This window comes from Kogia breviceps, chromosome 9, assembly GCF_026419965.1.
Source record: "Kogia breviceps isolate mKogBre1 chromosome 9, mKogBre1 haplotype 1, whole genome shotgun sequence".
Lineage (NCBI taxonomy): Eukaryota > Metazoa > Chordata > Mammalia > Artiodactyla > Physeteridae > Kogia > Kogia breviceps.
Genome location: NC_081318.1, coordinates 62,709,954 through 62,733,334, shown reverse-complemented (window position 1 = coordinate 62,733,334; position 23,381 = coordinate 62,709,954). Strand labels below are relative to the sequence as shown.

The following is a 23,381-nucleotide window of genomic DNA, read 5'->3' as shown; positions in this document are numbered from 1 at the left end:
AATAAAACTGGATTTCAGAAAACTGGCAAAGTGAATTTTGGCAGTAATAGAAACAATGGTAGATATATATGTATATTACATATACATACATATATATTTAATACTTATTTGACAAGTGAGGCTCTCTAACAACTTTCTGGCATTATTTCTTTAAATAGTCACGCTCTCAATGGCCAAATTTACTCATGTGTTTGGGTCAAGGAATTTGAGTATCAGAAATCAGTAATTCCAGTTGTCTATTGAGGCGCCTTACACAGAATTAGGAATTAGAAATCCAGCAACTGTCTGAGGTTGATGTGAACAGAGCTTTGGCTGTATGTCTAATTTTGGGAGAATGTACACTTGGCACCTCCAACCATAACAGCCACTACAGCCAATGAAAGGAAGCCTCTGTATCCATCGCCTTTAGGGCCTTTACAGTTATCCTGCAATCCAGCAGTAATTAAGGACATAATCCTCTAAATGCAGAATTATAAATATTAAACTGCTTTCATCAAACTTGGCCAGCTACTTAGCACAAGTACTCTCCTAATTTTAGGTGATTTCTCTAGACTTTGTTCACGCAAACATATTGAAATTAAAACCCTCATGGGATTTCTGTTCTTTGCCATCCTAGAAAAAATAAAAGTAACTGTAAATTTGTTACTTAAAAGTATTTCTGATAGTACTGGATATAAAAAGCAATGATACACCACAATTTTAAATTGAGAAGGACTGTTTTCCTTATGTTCCCAAGCCCTGAAATCATTCTTTGATAGGCATGGGACTCCTGAGAAAAGCTGACCTAGCAATCAGTTTTTCAGGATTCAGTTCTGACTGTTAAGGTCCTCAATTTTTGTCACCTACAAACTAGGTAAATAGTAGTATTTTTATGCAAATTAATGTGTTTAAATTTTTAATTTTCGATCTAGTGATTTTCATTTTATTTGAATAAAAATATAAAGATAAAAATAAATATAAAATAGATTAAAAGACTGATAATTGAATAAATACCAATAAATGTCTGAAACTAGTACATCAACCAAGTGTTTCCAAAGTTAATAAACACAGTCATTTGAATTTGCTTCAGGCTAAAACTTGTCATTCAGAGTTGATGGTGGAGATGCAAATTGTTTTTCCAAAGAGCTGTTTATATTGGTTAAGCTGCTTCCTACATGTAAAGCAGTGGGGAAAAGGGAAAAGACAAACACTTTCTCAGGCTTCTCATGATTTTTTTAATCTATCTGTGCAAAAATATGGCTTACAGTTTATTGCTGAAATGTAGGAACCTGAAGATTCCTGTCCACAGTTTTAAATTTAACACGTATTTCAATTACTTCCAGAATAATCATTTCCAGAACTTTAGTACTGTACTATTAATAGTTATGCCCCTTCTATTCATGCAGAGAAATTCTCACAGGAGTCATGGACCCCAAAATGCCCAACTGAAACCATACCATGACAATTCATTGTTTTTACCATAAATAGATAAACCAGTAACTTGGATCATTTTTCTTCCATGAGGCGAGAAGCTGCAATAATCATTTCTTTATAATAATTTCAATTTTACTAAAACATTTCTGAAAATAACAATAAATGATGACACACCCATGTTTGCATCAGATGCTATCTATTTCCATCTTGACTTTTTTTCTATATCTTAGCAAAGGTGCGAAAGAATATTTAAGACTGTAGAAAAAGCAATTTCCTTAGAGCAGCTTTACGTTGATTTTTTCCAAATAACAAATGATTTTCTAGCATAACTAAAACTTAACTAACCAGTTTGTTGGAGCAACAAGTTGGCCTAGTAAAGTTTTTAATCTGAACCTTTGAATTTTCTTATTCATCATCTTTCTTCATCCTCTTCCTTGTCCAGAACAGAAGTATATTAGATACAAATAAATTATCTTTTGAATCAAAGTTCTATATCTTCATGACTTTTCTATATCACAGATGGAGGTGCTGATGATATAGGAGTTAGGGATATGTGAGTACAGGCCCAGAAAAAGTCTTAAAAGTTTAAATTTTTAAAAATTGAAATCTTCATTAGGGATTTGCTAATTTTCTCCTTTTTTCTTCTAAAGAAAAACTAGAGAAAAATAATTCAATGCATTGTTATTTAGCTGCATTCTATATGTTTATAAAAATGTAAAAGCAATATTTCATGAGGACTTTGGAGAGTAGGGCAGATGGGTGAAGACTGAAGCATATTTATTTTTTTCTGAAACATATTTTCATCTTATCTTGAATGCTGGATTACAGGACAGATTACACCACATAATGAAAGTCATGGGCCACTAATCAAATGATCAAAAAAAAAAAAAAAAGATTTTTGCCTTCTTACTTATCCTCCTTTTTGTTAAGAGAGAACTGACTCCTAAGTGATCACTTTGATAAATAAACCCCAGAATAACAGGTTTAATCTGTGGAAAATATGTTCTGCAGCTGGGACTCATGAAGCTCTCCCTGCCAATTGTGCCAGAGAAGTCTGTTCTAACATCAGCGTCTAAATTCCGCAGTAAATTAATTCATACATTGATATAAATGGTTGTCTAGCTATGTTGGAGGATATTGAGAGATGGACACTTAACAGAATGATGTGTCTTTAATTGGCAATTGAAGGCTCTCTTCAGTCAAATCAGTCATTGAGTTCTCACTTTAGAACTCTGTGGTATTGGGTTCCCTGTAGAACTTCTATTATTTTCTGTATGAAAACATACTTACCCCTCTGCAGCATGAAGGGACAATGAGAATGGGTGAATGTTCTTCATTTGACTTCTTTGGTTAACCTTTGAGACTTTTCATATCCCAGTCCCCAATTTGTGACCTTAAGTATGGGTTATTACTTTACATATTTCTTCTTCTGTTTATTTTGCTGGGATTGTATATGGTAATTCGTTTTAAAAAGTAAAGCTTAATGCCCCAAAATAATGCTATATAGAATAAATTGATCCCTTTTGCTATATGTAAATTGAGCATAGAGGTCCTTCACTGCTCTTGTAATTTTCTCAGTTGAGTCAATACAGTAGAATCAGGGAAGGTCAGCCACAATCTTCAGACATCTTGGCTTTCTTTTAAGGAAAAAAAAAAAAATTACCTTCTCAATATCCTGCTAAACAAAGACGCTGTACAGGAAAACAACAACAACAACAACTAGCTATAAGTAATTTAGGAGACCTCAATCATCTCCTTATGTTCATTGATTTTGGGTATTCTTGGACAAGTAGCATGACAGCAAACCAAAAATGTATGTAATACTGAATGCCACAACTGTTTCCCAGTTTTGAGACTTAAACTCCTAAGTTGTTTTGACTGGGCAACTAATAGCAATTTAGATAGTTCTGTACAAATTTAGAGAAATGAGATGCAAAACCATGACTGTATTCCAGCACATTCTTCTTGTCAGAACCATTTAAATCACCATCTTACACAAGTACATATTGAAACTCAACTTTAAGCATTTTATTTTTATGTACATTTCATTTGTCCAGAAATAAAATATCTAAATACAGACAGACTGTAATGTTGTATATGTATAGCTTTCAACAATACTTGAGCTGAATAAATGCTTTGTACATTAAGTTTGTCTTTTTAATGGGGTTCACAGCTACATTGATAGAATGGATTCCTCATATCCTTTTTTTTTCTTTTTTAACCAATAACAAGCAGAGAGACAAGTACATAGTTAATATTAATAAGCAGCTCAAATAACACTTGGTTAAACTATGTACAATACAAACCATTCATACAAATGAAGACTAGGATATTGAATTTGTTACAATATGTGTAGTAAAGATAAGACAGACACGTAACTTACATGGTGTCTGTCAGGCATTTCCCTTCTTATATAATGATCAGAACTTATCTAAAGCAACCTTAGCTGGTCTCGACTTTGCAAAAGTCCAGTGATTGGTGATGAAAGCTGTAATCCAGTGTCTGCCCACATGTAAATTCCAAATGTTTGCTCATCTTTACTGAGAACAGGCTCCCTCCATAGAAAAAGAGGCATCTTGTATCACCTTGAATGTGCCTACTGAATGCTGGAAAAAGTTACTACACTTGTTGTGTTCATAAAATAAAGAATACTGAGCTCTAAAGACACATTTTTTTTTTCCATTTTAACAAGCATATACTCCTACAGTAGTATTTACCAGTACAGCTACTCCAAGCAGTAGAAATGCATGAGTGGGGATTATTGATTAGCATGTACTCAAGACTTTAAAGGAGATTTCCATAACAGCAAGTGCTAAAAACCATTCACTGTCTAGTTAATCCTTTTGCTTGATGATCGTTTATCCTGAACCATTATGAGTCAGACAACGAAAGCCCTCTTGACAGGAATCATGACGGATGCCAGCTGAAATGTATGAGAGTGTGTCTGTGTACATCTATGTGTGAGAGCATGTCTTCAAGTGTGGCTTTAGAATCTGTGGTGATTTACAACTATACTGAGAGATGAAGCTGACTGGGCAGAAATTACATCAGATTGTTTTCCACGAGCGTATTTGCAGCCAGTTGACGAGAGCAGCAGTGTAGACACATTCCAGGCAACAGATGGGACCTTCTTCTTGAGGTAACAGCCCTGTCATGTGACCTTGAATTCCTCAGGCTTCAGTCTCACCCCTACATTCATCCTCATCCAGAGGGGAAGTATGGTGTGTCGCTGTGGTAATTGTAGTCGGGGCACACTTTCTGTACGAGTTTATAATCTGTACTATAAAAGGAAATGTAAATACAGATCACCTTAAAGGGCTTAGAGCAGAGCCAGGACACATGACTTTGGGTCTGCTCCTGGTAACAGGTTTTTGAAGGGTCATAGTTGCAGAGTGTGTTCTTGGTAGCCTTGTCAACCTTTTCATATTCAATGCGACAATTAAAGGACTTGGAATCTTTGGCGTCAATCACGGTTTGCTGTGCCAAGTCGAATTCCACTATTTTCGTAGGGGGCACCAAGCTGACAGATACATTCCCTTGACCAGTGGAATTATGCCTGAAATAAACACTAAATGTGCCATTGCCATGATCTACAATTTTCCCAGTTATCAATAGGTTTAGCTTCACTGTTTTGATGTTGGAATGAAAATCACCCCATCCAAACATTTTCTTAAACTTGCCCGTCTTAACAATGGGCCTTCGCTTGGCCCTGGGCCGAGGCTCTTGAAGGTCTGTGGAGTTCCTCAGCCAGTCCCAGAGGTCTTGCTCAGAGTAAGGTTCTGGGGTGTCATATCGCAGGTCTAAATCTGTATCATTTTCTTTGCCACGAAAAGTCTGTGACAGGAGTCGGCTGATAGACAAGTCTTTGCTGCTTTCTGTCCATATATGCTTTAGTGTGGATTTGCTGCTTCCTGATTTTAGAAGTTCTGACTTTCCACCGTTTGTTAAATTGGCACATGTGACCTGCAAATGGAACAGAAAAATGGCATTTACATCTCTGTATCTGAGAACACCCAACACAAAGATCCAAGCCCTTTCTCAGAGGCTGGGAATTAAAGTACCTTCAGCACCTAGCCAATATTTATTAGGCCATGATAAAGTACCACTTCTCTTTCATACAATGATGGGAGAGGGGGGTGTAGGTGGATAAAAGCCACTAAACGTGACAAAAAGACTATATAAAAACATTTGACGAGAAAAAGACCACCTAACATGAATAAAGCAAATTAAATTCAAACATAAATCACACTAAAGTAATTACTTCTCAGCACCAAAATCCAAACACTCTTAAAATAAAATTTTACAAATGATTATGTTCTTTTTTTTACTTCAAGATCACCATAAGCTTTATAATAGTATGATTCTCAGAAATATGTCGACTGGGGCTTCCCTGGTGGCGCAGTGGTTGGGAGTCCGCCTGCCGATTCAGGGGACACGGGTTCGTGCCCCGGTCCGGGAGGATCCCACATGCCGCGGAGCGGCTGGGCCCGTGAGCCATGGCCGCTGAGCCTGTGCGTCCGGAGCCTGCGCTCCGCAATAGGAGAGGCCACAACAGCGAGAGGCCCGCGTACCACCAAAAAAAAGAAAGAAATATGTCGACTGACATTCTATAGGCTTTTGGTAGTCCATGCCACAGCCATATAAGGAAAGTCAGTTTGGCAAGGAGGCTGTAGTGTATTTTATCTGGTCAAAACAAAATAACATGTTTATGATCACCCATTATTAGCAAGAAACATACTGTATAAGACAATTTTTCCCATTAAGGGATTTAAAATGGGACCTAGGAAGACAAACATTAACTGATAAGAGTAGTGCAGATCTTTTGATTTTAGAGTTTATTTTTGTCTTTGTATTTGTTTGTTTTGTTTCAATGAAATTTAATCAATTGGTCAAACATCCAAATCTGTACTTGCCTAATTCTATAGGCATTGTTCTTATTGCAGCCTCTATATTTATCTTTAGTATAAAAGAAATGAATACATATCCTAGTCTCTAGAATTACATAGTTTCCCATTCTTCAGGTGGCAAAAAGAATAAATACAAGCATGCATTTGGTAATGGCTTGGTACTTGTATCTCATCATCAACGCAGTTGATCAAGGAGAGGGGCTGTAATGAGATGCATCATGGTGTACTGGCTCATGAAGCAGTAATGAAATTGTCCCAAAGAGGAAGTGAAAATGGATTTAGAGTGCATTTACCATCAGCATATAGGGAGTAAAATAAAAAGGGGAAGTGTCAGATTTCAAGGAGAAAGAACCAACCTATTGAAGACGATGCCAAGATTCTGATAGCAGAACAACCTCTGATTTTCAGGTACAATAGAAATTTACTTCTAAATTATACTCTCCACAGCTACAGTGATTATGACTCTGGAGTCTGACACCGTGAATTCCAATCCAGGCTGTGATCCTTCACAGCTGTATAGTGTGGGCAAGTTGCTTAACTTGTTTACACTTCTGTTTTTCTCTTCTACAGAGTAGGAGAATGATGCCTCTTTCCCTCACATGGCTGTTTTGAGAATTAAATAGGACACTCCATTAAAGCACTAAAGGACAGTCACCTGGACACAATGAGTGTTCAACATTAGTATTTCTAACTATTATCATCCTCAAACATTTTATCTCTGAATTCCACTGGGTAATAGTTTATGTGAGTAACTTACAGTAGCATTTGAGAGCAAAGGGTATCTTTATAAGAAAATCTCCCTTTTATATAACCAAAAACCTAAAGCAAACAACTAAAGAATATATATACTTTTGACGGGCTTCCCTGGTGGCGCAGTGGTTGAGAGTCCGCCTGCCGATGCAGGGGACACGGGTTCGCGCCCCGGTCCGGGAAGATCCCACATGCCGCGGAGCGACTGTGCCCGTGAGCCATGGCCGCTGAGCCTGTGCGTCCGGAGCCTGCGCCCCGCAATGGGAGAGGCCACAACAGTGAGAGGCCCGCGTACCGTAAAAGAAAAAAACGAATATATATACTTTTGAAAGTGCTGCTGTGACAATCTAAAAACAAAACAAGTTGAGTAGATAGTAAAACTCAGATTAATAAAACATGAGCATAAGTTCATCTATTAAACTGTTCAACTCTCAAATGCAATGAATTTATTAGCCTTCAGTGGTGTGATGTGAACAGCTTCCAGTGGTGCAGACAGTCAAGAAACCTCTCTGGAATATCTCAGTTTGGGTACAGAATCAAAGCAGGTTGTAGTCATCAACACCGCCTTGAATATTCTTATTCTCTCCTCCCTTCCCTTTCAGGGCAATGGCTAAAAGAAAATATCAGTCATGAAAAATCAGGGAGGGTCCTTAGGAAAGTCCCCAGATCTGTTCAGTATACACAACACTGATTCATTCTGTCTTATTAATTCAATAACTATATAGTGAGATTCTGTTAATATTCAGTAAAATAATAGTAATACAAAGGTAAATGAGACATGGTTCTTGCCCTCAAGATGTTCAAAATCTAATAGTGAAATCAGTTAAGCAAATAGCAGTGTGATGTGACCAACACTATATATGATATTCTTGGAGTCATAGTCAAAGTTAAAAGGTAGAGAAGATGTAACAGAGGAGATGATACTCAGATCTGGGAGATAAAAAAGAGGTTTAGAACTTCAACAGATAGTGAATAGGCCAGAGAAGTTCTCCTAAGTATAAGGAACATACTATGTAATAGTAAAAAGTTGAGAAGGAACATGTCAAACATAAGAATGGAAAATTGTTCCTTACCTCTGAACATTAGGGAGAATTGACTGGGAGGATAAAGAGAAGAAGAGGTTGCAAGAAGTCAGTAGAACCAGAAGAAGGTAGGCTCGGGTCAAATTGTGAAGCTTCTATGGTAAATTTGTGAAGGCGTTTAAAATTATTATTATATATAATGGGGAATCCCTAAATTTTGGCATGTTTTGCTTTTAAGTAGGTCATTCTGGCTGTAGAAGAATCACCGATTGGACATTGAAAGGCGGATTGGTAGGCACAGAACTTGAGGGAATAATTAGTTAAATAACAAATTGCAATATTTCATTTGAGAAAGTAAATGAGCTTGAACCAAAGCAGTGGCAGAGAAAAAGAGAAAGAAAAAATGGATATAAAAGATATTTTAGAGGTAGAATTAACTCAACTTGATGATTTATTGGCTAAGCAGGCGTATGAAAAAGTTGCGAATTAATGAGTTTGCTTGCATCTGTACGGAATACAAAAGTAACAAGTTAAAAAAAAAGTATAAACACTTGAAGCCTCCTGATTTTTGAATTCACTACTAAGGACCTTCGTGAAGCAAGTTTCAGTAGTGGTAAAGAGACGATGTAAGATGAGAAAGAAGAGCAACAAGCTTAATACATCTACTCCCAGATGCAATCAGGAATCCTTGGCTTTCTCACTCTATTATATTGCTTACATCTTAAGAATTTTCATTTTTGAAACACATAAATGTACACATAAAATTGAAATAGATTTTGAGCCTTACTGAATAAACAATACCATTAAAAAAAAAAAAAACTTATACTGAGAACACCCTGTACCACTGATTTTACAAACATAATAATTTCTTTTTAAAAGTCACCTAAAGATCCTTTCACATCAGTATATCAAATGATAACAGAGGTGGCAAAGACTATGGCATAAAATGAGACCAAAAGAAAAATCTGACAATTTCTAATTAACTAAATTCCAAAAAGGCAAAGCATCGTGAACCTTTTTTTTCTACAAAGAGTAATTTTTCCTATAACAGCGAAAACACCAAAGATACTTCCTAACTGAATATAATTTTCCAAGGCAAAAGTGGCCAATGCCCGCCCACTCCAAAGGAGTTGACCCACTAGTCCAGTGATACCATTTCCACAAATTATGTGATTTGCCTAACTGTTTTAGAAACAATGAGAATCATAAAGCCTCAACATGATTAGGTATATGCATTTTAAAGCATATGTTTCTTTTGAGAACATTCAAATATAGGTGCAAAGAGAAGGGTCATTTTCTTCAACCGTAAACAAAGACAGAGCTAGGATCTAACATGAAGGGAGCATGTCTGGGGCAGGACCTGTGTGTGGAGTGGGGGAGAAAAGACTACTATTGACTGGTGGGAGTGTAAGCATAAAAGAAGTTGCAATGCCTTGATCTAGCTCCTCCTTTGTATACCTCAGGGCCATACTTTCGCATTACTTTCTCTAACATCTTTTCATTGCAGGCTTACAATCATAATGTCAATATATTATCTTTTAAAATATTGTTGAAAGGCATCACTTTGGAAAAATAAACTTCACTGCCACCTCAACTATGCTCCTGGCCTTATGAGATTTTATACAAACATTTCACTCTTTTACATGTACATCTCCAAGTAGAGGTGCCTCCAGATGTTTGTGTTATCTCTTTTTACAAAAGAGCAATAAGATGCCTTTTAATTTCTACCAAACCACACATTTACTGTTGATCTATTACTGTTCAATATAAATTATCTCAAGATTACTTTGAAAATCATGTATTTATTTCATCAACTGTATGAGTATTTAAGCCACACAAAAATTTTAGATAAACTGATGCTTAAGCAATATCTCTCATCAGTGAATAACTAATCAACAAAATGGCCTTGCTCTGTGATTACAACTTCATTTTGGCAATTTTATGATTTCCTAGGTTGAATATATGTTGCATACTATTAACTGTTATTGGTTAAGGGCATACTATATTCCAAACATTGTAATTAGCATTTTACATATGGCATTGCATTTCATTTAAACCACACACACTCACTCACTCATTCACTCACTCGCACACAGACTTTAAGATCAATATTGTTATTTTCAGCTTACAGGCAGAGATATGGAAGCTCAAAAAAGACTTGTCCAAGATTACTGCTGGTAAATGAAAGAGCTACTGCTTAGCTACTCTACAGGGTATTTCCTTTATTTTTAAAATCATTTTAATCATGCAATTGTACATTAATATATGTTTATCAAAACATTTAAACATTATAGGATTTATAAACTAAAAATTAAAAGCCTATCTTCATCATCAACCCCTGTTCCCTTACAATCCCACCTCTCTCTCCAAAGGTAAAACCCCAATTTTTGGTGTATATTGTTTCTAAATATTTTCACGTCTAAATATTTTACATAAATAGTGTCATATTTTATGATTTGCATTTTGTATCTTTCCAGTCAGCAAAATATCTTGGAGATGCATACTTCTTAGTACATCCAGGTATATCATCTTTATTAAATGGGAAATAGAATTTTAGAATATGAATGTATCATACTTCTATTTTGGGGATACCTTTTGTGATAGATCCTTAATTATTACATTGTTTCACAGCCAGGTTACCTAGACTTGTTTTTTTAGCCTTGATTCCATTGGTTTTTCTGTTCACTGTTGCTTCAGATAACTTAGTCCCTCCTCTCTTGAGCTGGATTTTCATTTCTATGGTTGTATAGATTTGTGTGATTCTTTTAAAAAGAGTTCAAAAGAGATAAACTATCTGAGTTGTCCCATGCCTAAGAATGTCTTTCCTGGTCATAGGTTTACACTGGGCAGAATAGTCATTTCATCTTTTAACTCATTTTGTTGTGTTTTATTTTTTTCTCTCTCCAAAAAATGTAGGATTTTTTTCTATTTCAGGTATTGTGAAATCCCACAAGGTGGGCTACATGTGCCCATGCTTTCTCCAGACCCTTTCTTAACTAGTTTAGGGAAAAGCATACAGATATTTATAGACACGTTAGACTCTTTTCATAGAGTTCCACCAAGAGGACTATAACCTATTTGAGGGATGTTCTTTCTGTATTATGCCATTTTGTAACTTGGGAGAGAGAGTACCTCGCATAGAGTAAGTACTCAATAAATTACATATATGGTTTATATTCTTATTTATATCTATTTCACTAGTGAAGGTGTTCATTGATTCTTTAGCCACAACCAAGATTTTGGTAAGACATGTGGCCCATAGAGGTTTCTCTCCTACAAGTTTAGAGCATACACTTCATTGACAATACTTGGAGTTCCTGTATTATATGTGATAAGCCAGAGGAAATGGGTTAGTATTTTAATACATCAAAAATACATCATTGGGCTTCCCTGGTGGCGCAGTGGTTGAGAGTCCGCCTGCCGATGCAGGGGACGCGGGTTCGTGCCCCGGTCCGGGAAGATCCCACATGCCGCGGAGCGGCTGGGCCCGTGAGCCATGGCCGCTGAGCCTGCGCATCCGGAGCCTGTGCTCCGCAACGGGAGAGGCCACGACAGTGAGAGGCCCGCCTAGCACACACAAAAAAAAAAAAAAAAACAAACATCATTTCCTTCTGCTACAAAGCAGTGCTCCAGGAGTAGCAGTGCTGCCTTAACAATAGAAAAGCAGAAAAGGAACTCATGCCTCTCCCTTAACCTAGTAGTTGCTGGAGGCTGTATTGCATAGAAACTAAGAAAATGGGGTTTGCAGTCAGAGATCACAGGGCTAAATCCAAAATCTGCTACTTTATCACCAGTGACCCCTTAGAGCCATATTGTTTTCCAACTAGAAAACACAGATGATACCTTACTCACTGTGTTTTCGTGAAGATAAAATAAAAGCTTTTATATGTGGCACAAATAAAAGGATGGAAAATAGTATGAGTTCAGCATCTGAGAGCTATCATACTTAGCTAGGTTATGAAGCCCCAAAGAAAAGGAAAACAAGGCTTTCAGCATGCGCACTGCTATTCTATCCCCATCTTCTGACTGGAGACATTACATCTGCTCAAACGGTCCAAACAAACTGAGATGGAAATTAGCATAAATGTAACAACACTGTGGTCATCTTTAGTAGTAGGTGGTGGTAGGAGACCACCCTGATTATGTACATTACAATTTAGTATTGGCAAATATCGGCAATAATTTATCTTTAACATAACAACTTTAAAAGAAGACATTCTGATCACCCTGCACATTCCATGCCATCCTTAAAAACTAGAAATGTGGTATGTTTCTATCACTTGAAGAAATGGCTAAGAATTTTAGTATGTTACTCCATGAGTTCTCATGATCCCATGCAGGATGGCTCACTTCCAACATAGGGCACCAACTACTCTCTACATTATTGTATTGGAGATTGGTTCTGAGTCATAGGTAATTGAGCATCTCACAAGTTTGTATAACTATACAGTTAGTTTTCCCTTTGATTCTTCCTCCTGTAGGTCCTCTCATGAAAATTATCTTGAAAATGTTTTTGGTTCTTTAACTGCAGGAGGAAAAGCATGCCTTGTGAAGAGCCATGAACTACTGTTTCTGCTACTGAGAAACAGAATTTTTCATCTTACAAAAATATTGTCTCTTCCCTCATGCTCACTTTATAAACATATAGATATACATATGTTTTGATATATAGACACATTAACATTGGTGAGAAATTAAAAATTATATTCTACATAGTCCCACTTAACCCATTCTCTCAAAATATAATTACAGATTACCTTACCCAGATTTGCATTGTAAAAGTTGCTTCTTTTTTTTAGTATTTTACATTACTTCCATTTAAAATGTATAAGGAATATCTCATGCGAGGACTCCTGGGTACTTGGTTATAATAATGAACAAAACACTTAAAATAACATGTTGAAAAACTATTTCTTGGCTGAAACAAAGCTACTTCAGCATTGATTTTTAATTGTGCATAAAGAGATTTTAATTTGTCAGTAAATCTAGCTGTCTTTAAGGAAAAGACAAATATTGCATATGTTGGAATAGCTGGGTTAGATCCAGGGTCTTTCTATCTGAACTGGAGGCCAATATGAGTGATTGTCCATAATAAAGCATCTACATGGAGGCTTTTGAAAGTTTATAGCTTCTTAAAGTCCAGCAAAGTACACACCTATCTAGAATGGACCAAATGAGGAAGGACTGACTCACTTTCCAATCCTATTTCCAGCAACCTATACATACATATGTTCTCATATACAGCGATGGTATAAGAGAACATACTGAATTCACTTTATCCAATAGAACTCAAATTCCTCAGAAAATAATAACTTTGATATTTTTGAGATAATATGCCTACTTAACACCCTTTGATTTTCCAGAGGTTGATCTGAAAACCTCCAAAAAGACAGAAGAAGTCATTGTATAAAGAAAGTGATAGAGACTAGTTGCAGTGGAATATCATCCCTGTACCATTTAGATCCTGGATTCATTCAAAAATTATTCTAGGACTTCTTTCTTATCAGGCTAGAAGGCGTGGACACTGATCAGAGCTTCACAGGTACAGAGTGGACAACAAGGCAGACGGTCAACCCAGAAGTACAAAAGGGGATGCAGATTCTGGAAATATGGTCCCTCCACACTCCTGTAAAAGTACTGTAAACTGAGAATCTCCAGCTTCCTGAAGTGGAACAAATCCAATGTCCTGTGAACAGACAAAACCAACAAAGAGAATCGACCCCTCACCCTTTTATCAAAGGATGAGGATGCTGGAGTTTTAGTTAGGTAAAACCTTTTGACATTGAGTAAATATATATCTTTGGATCATGCCTTGACCAGAGCAAGATGTGGTAGAGCATATCCAGCCTAGAGCACCAGGCCCCACTATGTCTCTAAGGCATAGCTCAGGGAAGACACAACTCATGCACAGAAGGAACTTCAAAGGTCACTGTGTCCGTGAGAAGACAATTCCCTTGAAAGCTCTTAAACCCACCTGTTCTTTTCTAAAGTCTCTCTGATAAGATTAGCATCCATTCTTTGATATTTGTTTCTTCCATGTAAGACTCTTAGCACTCGGGAAACACAAATCTCTTACCCAATCATTGCCAGTTTTGAAACCAGATATACCATGAGTCTGGGCTACATTTCACTTCGGTCTTGGCCCTACCTCTTTCCCCTATTCCCAGTTTCTTAAAGCATGGCATGTGGAATCTCATATCAAAAAGCCAAGAGCTGAGGGAAAAGGATGCTTAGGCAGAGAGATCTCATCAATAAGGAAAAAGATGACCTTTGGATTTAGGTGCTGTGGCTTTAAGTTAATCAGATGTAAAACTGAGTGGTATGCCTAGATTCCAAAAAGAAAAGTACTTGGCTCTTTCTGTTACCTAGGGAATTAAATGGACCGTTTCACTAAATCAGAGAAGGATATTCATCCAGATTATGTTACAGGAGGAGAAGAGATGGGTCATGGAGAGATAGAGCAAACAGACCCCAAAGAGACTGAGGACGATGTAAGAGTAGTCACAATAGAAAGGATGGATGAAAGTGTGTGTTCAAGCAGAGCTCTGAGATTCCCTTGACCTTTAATGTACTTTAAAATGACTTATCACAGCATTAATGTGAACTGCTGTGAACACTGTGGATAGAAGGACTCATAGGAGAATTGAAAGAAAGACAGGCTGTTAGAGTAGAATTTCCTCTCCTCCCTGACCCCCCACCCCCATATGTCCCCACACTCATATTTCCAAACTCTGAGGGGGAGTTTACCCTTTTCAAAAGAGCTGGGTAACACTCCACCTGCCACTAGAGGGCACAGCTAGGACATCTGACAGCTGTCTCCTATTCCTGGTGCTGAAGTCAGATGGAATTGTGTCACTAGGGGCCCCAGAGCTCTTTGAAAAAAGATGGACCAGGAAGCTTTGTGGTACCTGCTGACTGTTGCAGCCCCTGGAAGCTACCTCTTCTATGAGCTGCAGAGACCAGGAAGGTCACTGTTGCTCAAAAAACTACTACAGAAGCCATCACCAACTAAAGAAGCGGTTGTGAGCCTTCAATTCCTCACAGAGGGTATGTTCAGGGTTTAGGTATTTATATTTATTTATTTGGAAAAAAGTCTAGGTCAGTGCAACGTATTTCTACATCTCCAGCTGCATTTTGGCTACTCTTCCCTTTGGCCTCAGAGTTCAGATCACATCGGACTTTTTTATGTGTTCTTTTTCTTCCAACTTCAGGACCTTTGCATGGGCTGCTTCTCCATCCTGGAATCCTTTCTACCCACTCCCATTTTCTTAGCTAACTCCTACTCACCCTCTAGCCCAACCTAAAGTTCATTTCTATAGGAATGGTTGACCCTCTCAGAGCACCTTGTGCTATTTTTGTTCATAAAAGTAATACTATTATTTATATCTATACCTATATCCTTATTTATCTATCTATTAATCTTCTTTCTCTGAACTGTCATCTCCATGGGGGTGGGAGTGGTCATTCAATACCTTAGTCACTATTACTACACTTTATAAAATGCCAGGTTCCAAGTAGGTGCTCTATAAATATCAGCTGAATGAATAAATGCATGTTTGAATGGAGTGCCTACCTACACCTAATGATATTCCTTCACAGATGAGTTTGCCCCATAAGCAGATAAACAGCTCATTTTCTGGCATAGATAAAAGTGATTATATTGTAAGCCTTCATGGAGGCTTTGTGTAATTCTGTAAACATCCACAGTGGTGCAAGAGAAAAGGTGACAGTTTTCTAAGAAAATACAAGTGAGTTGATGCTATAGGTCATTAGAACCAGACAGGAATGTTACATCAAAAGTCTCCAAATAAATGTGAGTATTATTTAAATCAAAGTGAAAAGTGAATAAGAGCAAAAATGCCTATATGAACATAACTGTATTTTGGAGGCTTTACAAGTATCAGAAAAGCTTAATGAAACAATGAGTGTGGTCTCTTGGATGGCAGGAAAGTTAGTGCCATCTTCTGGATTTGCTCTCTTGAATTTCCAGAAATTTGATGCTAAGACAAATGAAAGAAAATGCTGATGGGATTCTAAGAGCAGAGGTTCCTTCATCAGGAATCTGCCAGACTTTCCGGGGGCATTGTCTTTGCACTATTCAAGTGTATACTGTATTGACAAATAATAATTGCTTTGAAATAGGCAGTTAGGCATGTGTTAGGCTATTTCTTTGCATAAATGCCCACTTTCTTAGAAAATGCAGTGGGGTTTTATAAACTTGAAGCAATACAACCAGTTTTATGGATGTGTTTGCAAAGGCTCAAATGGAGCTATAAAAATGTTCATTAACAGTACAAATTAAATTGTTATTAAAAAATATGAGTCTTAAAGGCATGTTTGGCTTTACTCTAGAGTTGACAGAGTATAAATACAGTACAACTGTGACATTTCTGCTTTTTGTCTATATCACTAAAATCCATGATTGTTGAGAGTTAGAATCACAAAACATCTGAAGCTAAATGGGAACTTGAGGGCTTCCCTGGTGGCGCAGTGGTTGAGAGTCCGCCTGCCGATGCGGGGAACATGGGTTCGTGCCCCGGTCCGGGAGGATCCCATGTGCCGTGGAGCGGCTGGGCCCGTGAGCCATGGCCGCTGAGCCTGCACGTCTGGAGCCTGTGCTCCGCGATGGGAGAGGCCACAGCGGTGATAGGCCCACGTACCGCAAAAATAAATAAATAAATAAAAATAGAAGGGAACTTGAAAATATTTCAAGACTTAGGAAGCTGAGTCCCACAGAGCTGAAGTAAGTCACCTAAAGTTCCCATGATGATTAGGGGCAGAGTTAAAACTATAGTGAAGGTTTCCTAGTATTCAGTCCACTCTTCTTGAATTCCAAAGTTTCCATAAGAGCTGGTAACTTATGTCTCCTCCAGAGTTTACTGAAACTGGAAATCAGGGTGTCAACTTCAAAATAAGGAACTGGCATATCTTTGCTCTTAATTTTGTGGAAGGAGGGGATACTATGGAAATTTGCCATCATTTGCTAACCCTAAAACAAAGAGGCACTAACCCAGTGAGTGCATCTCAATTTCAGCTTGGAGTCTCCTGGATTGATTATGTGCACAAACCTACGCTCAGACCTCCTGAGACTTAAGTCTGAACAGTGACTGCTCTGAGGGGAGAGAGAATCAAAATAAGCAAACAGTTGTCATAGGTTTTCAGTTCAGCAAATGATAACACAGAGGGAGTTATTCTTTAGTCTCTAAAAGAGAAAGTGCTTTATATTTGTTTCCAAAAAATTTGTTAGTTCCTATTTTCAGAAGACTTTTTTTTTTTAAAAAAAAGCAAAGTTAAAGCAAAGTTTGTCAGATTCTCTCTTCTATAAGTCCATCCTCAAGCATTTGTTAAATAACTATGTTTTTTTTAATTTTCAAAAATTAACCTCAGGGAATTTATTCTACTTAGTCTAAATCTGTATGTCTGCTCATTCTAGATAACCCACATCAGTACTTTAGACTCTCTTATAGATAAGGTCCTACTATTTTGGAGCTGCCCTCCTGTTATGAGCCTTGAAAAGTCAGCAATTCCCCAAAGAGATTACTAAAGTAAAGCCAGGGTAACGTGAGCTGTAATATATACTGAGGATTATAACAGAATTGGTAGTGGGGGTGTTGGAATGTGTACTGTATTAAAAAGCTTATTCCAAGTGTATTATTGATTTGCTTCTAGTCAGAATATTTATTTCATAGTTTGACATAATGTTAAAGGAAGGTGTGAGATATATGTTTTTTTCTCAAAGTGCAGGCTGGTTTAAACAGTCAAGAAATGTATTTACAAGTGAAATCATCTTTTGCTAAGTAATCTTGGTTCTTTAGACAGACTGCAAGCAAGATCTATCTTAGTTAGAATCTGCACAGAAAATAGTATTTATGTTTATATAGTTTTGTAATTTTAAAATTTCGATATTATTGCCAACTTACAGAAAGTTACAAGAAACTTACATACACTCTTTACCCAGATTCACCAATTAATTCCATTTGATCACACGTTGTTTTATTGCTTTCTCTCTTTCATTCATATACACATGTATATTTATATGTAAATGCATATATGTACACGTGTGTGTTATATATATTTGTGTGTGTCTAGGCCATTTTCAGAGTAAGTTGGAGACAGCATGCCAATTTACTCTTAAGGAAGTTCTAAAGTAATTCCTAAGAAAGATTACATTTTCTTATATACACATAATACAGCTATCAAAAATAATTAACCTTGATACTTTACTATAATTTAATCTATAGTCAATATCAAATTGTCCCAACAATACCCTTTATGCTTACGAATTTTTCTGGTCCAATCCAGTGTCATGCATTGCATTTAGTTCTTATGGCCCTTCAGTAGCCTTTCTGTTTCTTGTCCTTTACATTTTTGTAAAGTGTAAACATTATAGGCTACTTAATTTGTGAAATGTTCCTCAGTTTGGGTTTGTGTGCTACAAATCACTTTATAATAAAGTTCTAGAGCTTTTGACTGACAAAGACGATAATGGGAAAAGAGTGTTCCTGGATTTGACAGTGAAAGAAGCAATGCTTTGAGTAGTTGTAGAGAGAATAATATTATTGTACTATGCTAAATCATAGCCTTGCAAGTCATTTAGACTATTTAATGTAATTTTACAGATAATTAATTTGCATTATGTATAATTGTTTTACTATTTTTGATAATAAACTCATTTAATTTTGTCATTTTATGGCTCTTTCATTTCACATTTTGTTTAAATGAAGCTAAAGTTTAAAAAAAAAAAACCTGTTTCCTGGATTAACTAATCAATCTGAGGCTGACGTTCTTTTAAGTTCGAAGGATTTTTAAAGTAATATTTGCATAGTGTTTATTTTCCCATCAAAAATTAGTATGTTATATGAGTAGATTGAACGCTGACAACCTCTCTGGGATGTTGATACCAATACTCCAATGATAGGCTGGAGGAAACTAAGACCCACTGGCAAAGAGACTTCCTTTGAATCACACATCAAAGAGGCAACATTCAGATTCTGTGTCAAAAACCCCGGATGGCTCTGCTGTTACCACAATGTACTATCTATTGCTATTTCACAAGAGTATACATGGTCATTCAGTTCCTTGAATGGGCATGAGCCAACTGACCTTGACCAAGGAGAGGTATCCTCATGCTTCAACCCTGTATGTACAACTTGAAGTATAACTTGAATCATCATTCTTCCAAAAGAGCTGACTAGCATATCACTGTTCATTACCCATGGGGTACTCAGGTATACAGACACTCAGTTAATTTCAAAGCCATAATCTCTTAAACCTCAATTTTCTCATTATAATTGATATGAATACCTTGCCCCAGCATTATTTTGAGAATTAGAAACAATGTATGTGAATATTTCTTCTCAATAAATGGTAGTTGTTAATAATACTTGCTCTAATTTGTTTTTTAAAAAACTTATCAAGAATGGTTACATTGATCCGTGTGGTTATTTTGTATAGAAAAGTCTAATTTCCATAATTTAAAGTCATGTAAAAAAAACTGTATATTTTACTTATCTTGGTATAGTAGTAAAAGCAGGGGCTCTGGAGCCAGGCCACAGGCTCTCATCCCAGCTCTTAAGGCAGATGCCCTTGTCCATGGGAATTGCCTAAATGGTGACGTTCCAAGTCATTCTGGCAGCCAGTGCACTGTTATTCCTTTGAAGTGGTAATACTCCAAGCGCAATATGATTTTCACTAATGACCCTAGTTTTAGAATGTGAAATTATGACTTTACAAAGAAACTTGATTTAAACTGTAATTTTTAAAATTTTCTTTTCCTTCCTTTCTCTTTTCTTTCTTTCTTTGTCTTCCTTCCTTTCTTTCTTTTTAATGATATAGTATAGAGAAATACCACCCAATGCCCCCATCAGAGTTGTACTATCTAATCCATGACATCTTTGATGTATTCTTTACAGAGAATCCCATTAGAGCTCCAGAGAAACCCTTACTTTCTATTATGTCAACGACACCTTTGTTCGCCTGGAGCCATCATCAGCTCTCAAGCACTGAACCATGAAGCAATATCTCTGTAACTAGGCCAAATAGGCCATGACCTGACAGGCTATAAAGCGGTCATTATCTCCTATTAAATCTGAAATCTGTGCTTTGCATATTTTAAAACAACTATCCAGTTGTGCTATAGAGGTACAACTGCCAAATGAATAATTAGATTTTTAGGAAACTATAAAGAGAACCAAAATGCTTTCTACTGTGCCAAAAACAAAGTCAATTCAGATTTACTTTCTCTCCTCCCCTGTTTTTATCCTCACTCTCTGGCAGTCAGACCAAAAATATTTTAATAACCGATAAATAGACTTCTATTGCATAATTGAACTGTATAAAACCAAGTCGGGGTTTGTTATATGGGTGCCAAAGCATTCCATGTTGTGCACTTTTGGGCTGCTTTCTTGTATAGTTGCGCAGAACACTGTAGATGGTTGGCACCTAATATTTGCTTTGTTTGGTCACTGTGATTACAAAGAGGGTTTTATAAAATGTAAAATGACTGAATGGGCCACTTAAATGTCAAAGCTCAGAAGAGATTTGCTTTTATGGTTTAAAATTTAAGTGTCTATTTTTTCCTTCCCTGCTCCCTGGAGATGTCTAAGTAACTCATTTCGCATAGCTTTAATGGTAGAGATGTAAGGGACTTTAGAAAGATTTGTAATGGGATTGAAATATAACTTTATAAAATATCCTATTAACTCTTGCCCCCTGTTTTACATTTTGAAGATTTTTAACTAAACTCTTGAAGCTCAGTACCTATGATGTCATTAAACATTTTTCACTTCAGTGGATTGTGACTCTGGAAAATTTGTAACTACTCTTTTCAGCAGGGGATTAAACTTTCAGGGAATAAATTAAATTGGGTTAAAGTGTCTAACAGAGTTTTCAGATGAGTGCTTTATTCAAGTAGCAGGGAAACATGTTAACTTTGAAATGAAACTCTAGTTAGGTAAATAACTTTTGTCAAGAATCTATTGCTTAGGTGCTGCACTACTCTAAGCCTACTTTATTAATATTGGTTTGCGATCGTCAGTACAGGTGCAGAAAGGAATTTTAAATGCAATTAAAGCTGAGCTAGAAGGTCACACAACTATGTTTTAATCAAAAGCTGAGTTCATGCCTGCTTTACATATAATATGTGCAAAGAAAGATCCCCTTTTCACATTGAATATGACTACATAAATACTCTGTTTTGAGAGAGGGCAAATGCGCTTCAAGAAGAAATGCAAAGGAATAACACTGTCGCATTATAAGAAATGTTATAAGCACCTAAAGAAATATCGTGCCAGGAATACATTAATAGATTATTAAGTATTACGAGTTATGACTTTTAAAATAAACCCTGAATATGTTTATATGTGTGTGTGTGTAAGTACACAGACACATCAATATGGGGTTTTTTTGTGTGTCTGTACACATATACATACACACATGATCCAGTTTTTTAATTTTACAGTTTAACATTTATTAGGGAAATCTAGAATCCATTATCCTCAAAGCCATTTAAAACTAGACATAAATGTTGTAAAAAGCAAAACGTTTGCCATTATTCAATCGTATTCACAAGTGGTAGCATAAAATAGGGCAAGAAGATAGGAAATGAGTATACCTGGAGGCATCCTTAATTCAAGAGAAAGGATGTATCATTTCCAAAGTCATACTTTTATGCTCCCTTGGGAGCCTATGAATGGAGGAGAAATATAGGGAGAAAGATGTAAGAATAGGAAAACTTGAGTAAGAGAAGAAATGGCTACCTTTCCTATCACGTTCAACAAATTACCTTGGCATGTGTTAACAACTGGTGTTAACAACTGTATCAACACCAGGATGAGTGCTGGGGCACCTGACAGTGTCCCGGAGCCTTCCTTATGTGCTAGTCAACTCTTTAGGTGCTGGACTTTAGGTAGGGGAAGGAATTGTCCTGGGGAGATGGGCCAGAGGCTAGACTGGCCAGAGTACCCAGAATAGCAGAGAGAAGTATGGGGGACACTCCAATGGCTCAGGAAAGTGGCTATTTACCAATTAATACATAAGTATTTAAATAGTTTAACACTGGTGCATACTAGCTGAATATCCATCCTCTTTTCTTCATCAGTTACAGTTCACCATTCATCAGCCTACAACACAAATACAGGTTAACCTTGAATACCATGAGGGTTAGGGGCAGATCCTCAGTGTAGTCAAAAATCCCCGCAGAGGGACTTCCCTGGTGGTTCGGCGGTTAAGACTCCATGCTTCCACTGCAGTGGGTGCAGGTTTGATCCCTGGTTGGGGAACTAAAATCCCACATGCCCTGCGGTGTGGCCAAAAAAAACAAAAAAAATTCCCATAGACCTTGTAGTAGGCCCTCCATATTTGCAGTTCCTCCACATCCATGGTTTCAACCAACCACAGATGGAGTGGTACTATAATATCTACTACTGAAAGAAATCTGCAAATACATGGACCTGAAAAGTTCAAACCCATGTTTTTCAAGGGTCAACTGTATATCTCAACAGTATTCATTTAACTCCAAAGGCCAAGGGATTCAGAATGGCTAAAAGGCAATAGAAAGCACAGAAATATACTTTCTTTACTAGTTACACTTCTGTAATGAATTGGTATAATTCTTCTGAATTATTGCTATCTGATAAAATAAACTGGATCAAAATCTACTCTACTTCATTATGTTTAGTTATAAATTTTCTAAGTAAATATTTTTGTTAAACTAACCTTTTCATGAGATTATGAAACAATGTTGGTCCTTTGGTTTTTTCTTTTTAAATCTATTCATCCTAAACCCACAGTTTAAGGTTTGGAAAAATTATATTAGCTAAATTCCCTTCCCTGGTATTTTTACACAGAGAATTATAGATTAATGTTATATTCAGAGCTGCCTTGAAGGGGAAATGACATAAGAGGGCTTCCTGACGTTTTGGGGTGTGTGATATGGAAAAGAGGAGGCTGAAGTCACCTGACACTCACACTACTGTGAGGAACGTGTTAGAGAATGATTTGAGGTTAACATCTAAAGAGGCCAGCTCTGTCTCCTTGTCTGCTTTCCCCCTTTGTTGTCTTCACCCCATAAACCCACATCAGCACTCAGCACCACAAGTCACCATCACCTCAATATGCATATGTCAATCCCATTATACGTGCCCAGCACTAAATATTATAAGCAGGATTTCAAGTCCTAGTACTAGTAATGAATTTAATTCGGGAACACATCTCCCTCCATCAGTCACCTCAGCTCACTATTCCTGTATACTGACCCACACTTGTAGCCTGTTGTATTCTGATTACAAGT

At 36.9% G+C, this 23,381-nt stretch overlaps 1 protein-coding gene across 2 annotated transcripts in view; it reads right to left on the bottom strand.

Moving 5' to 3' along the window:
• Positions 1 to 3,414: 3,414 nt before the first annotated feature.
• The window catches only part of NXPH1 (neurexophilin 1), a 290,807-nt gene continuing 270,840 nt past the window's right edge, over positions 3,415 to 23,381 (bottom strand). Inside the window, exon 3 of one of the 2 annotated variants that reach the window (XM_059074426.2) lies at positions 3,415 to 5,376. In XM_059074426.2, coding sequence (XP_058930409.1) covers positions 4,615 to 5,376 — 762 coding nt within the window. In that variant the 3' untranslated portion in view covers positions 3,415 to 4,614. The remainder of the gene's footprint in view (positions 5,377 to 23,381) is intronic. The other variant, XM_067042569.1, reaches the window with a different exon arrangement.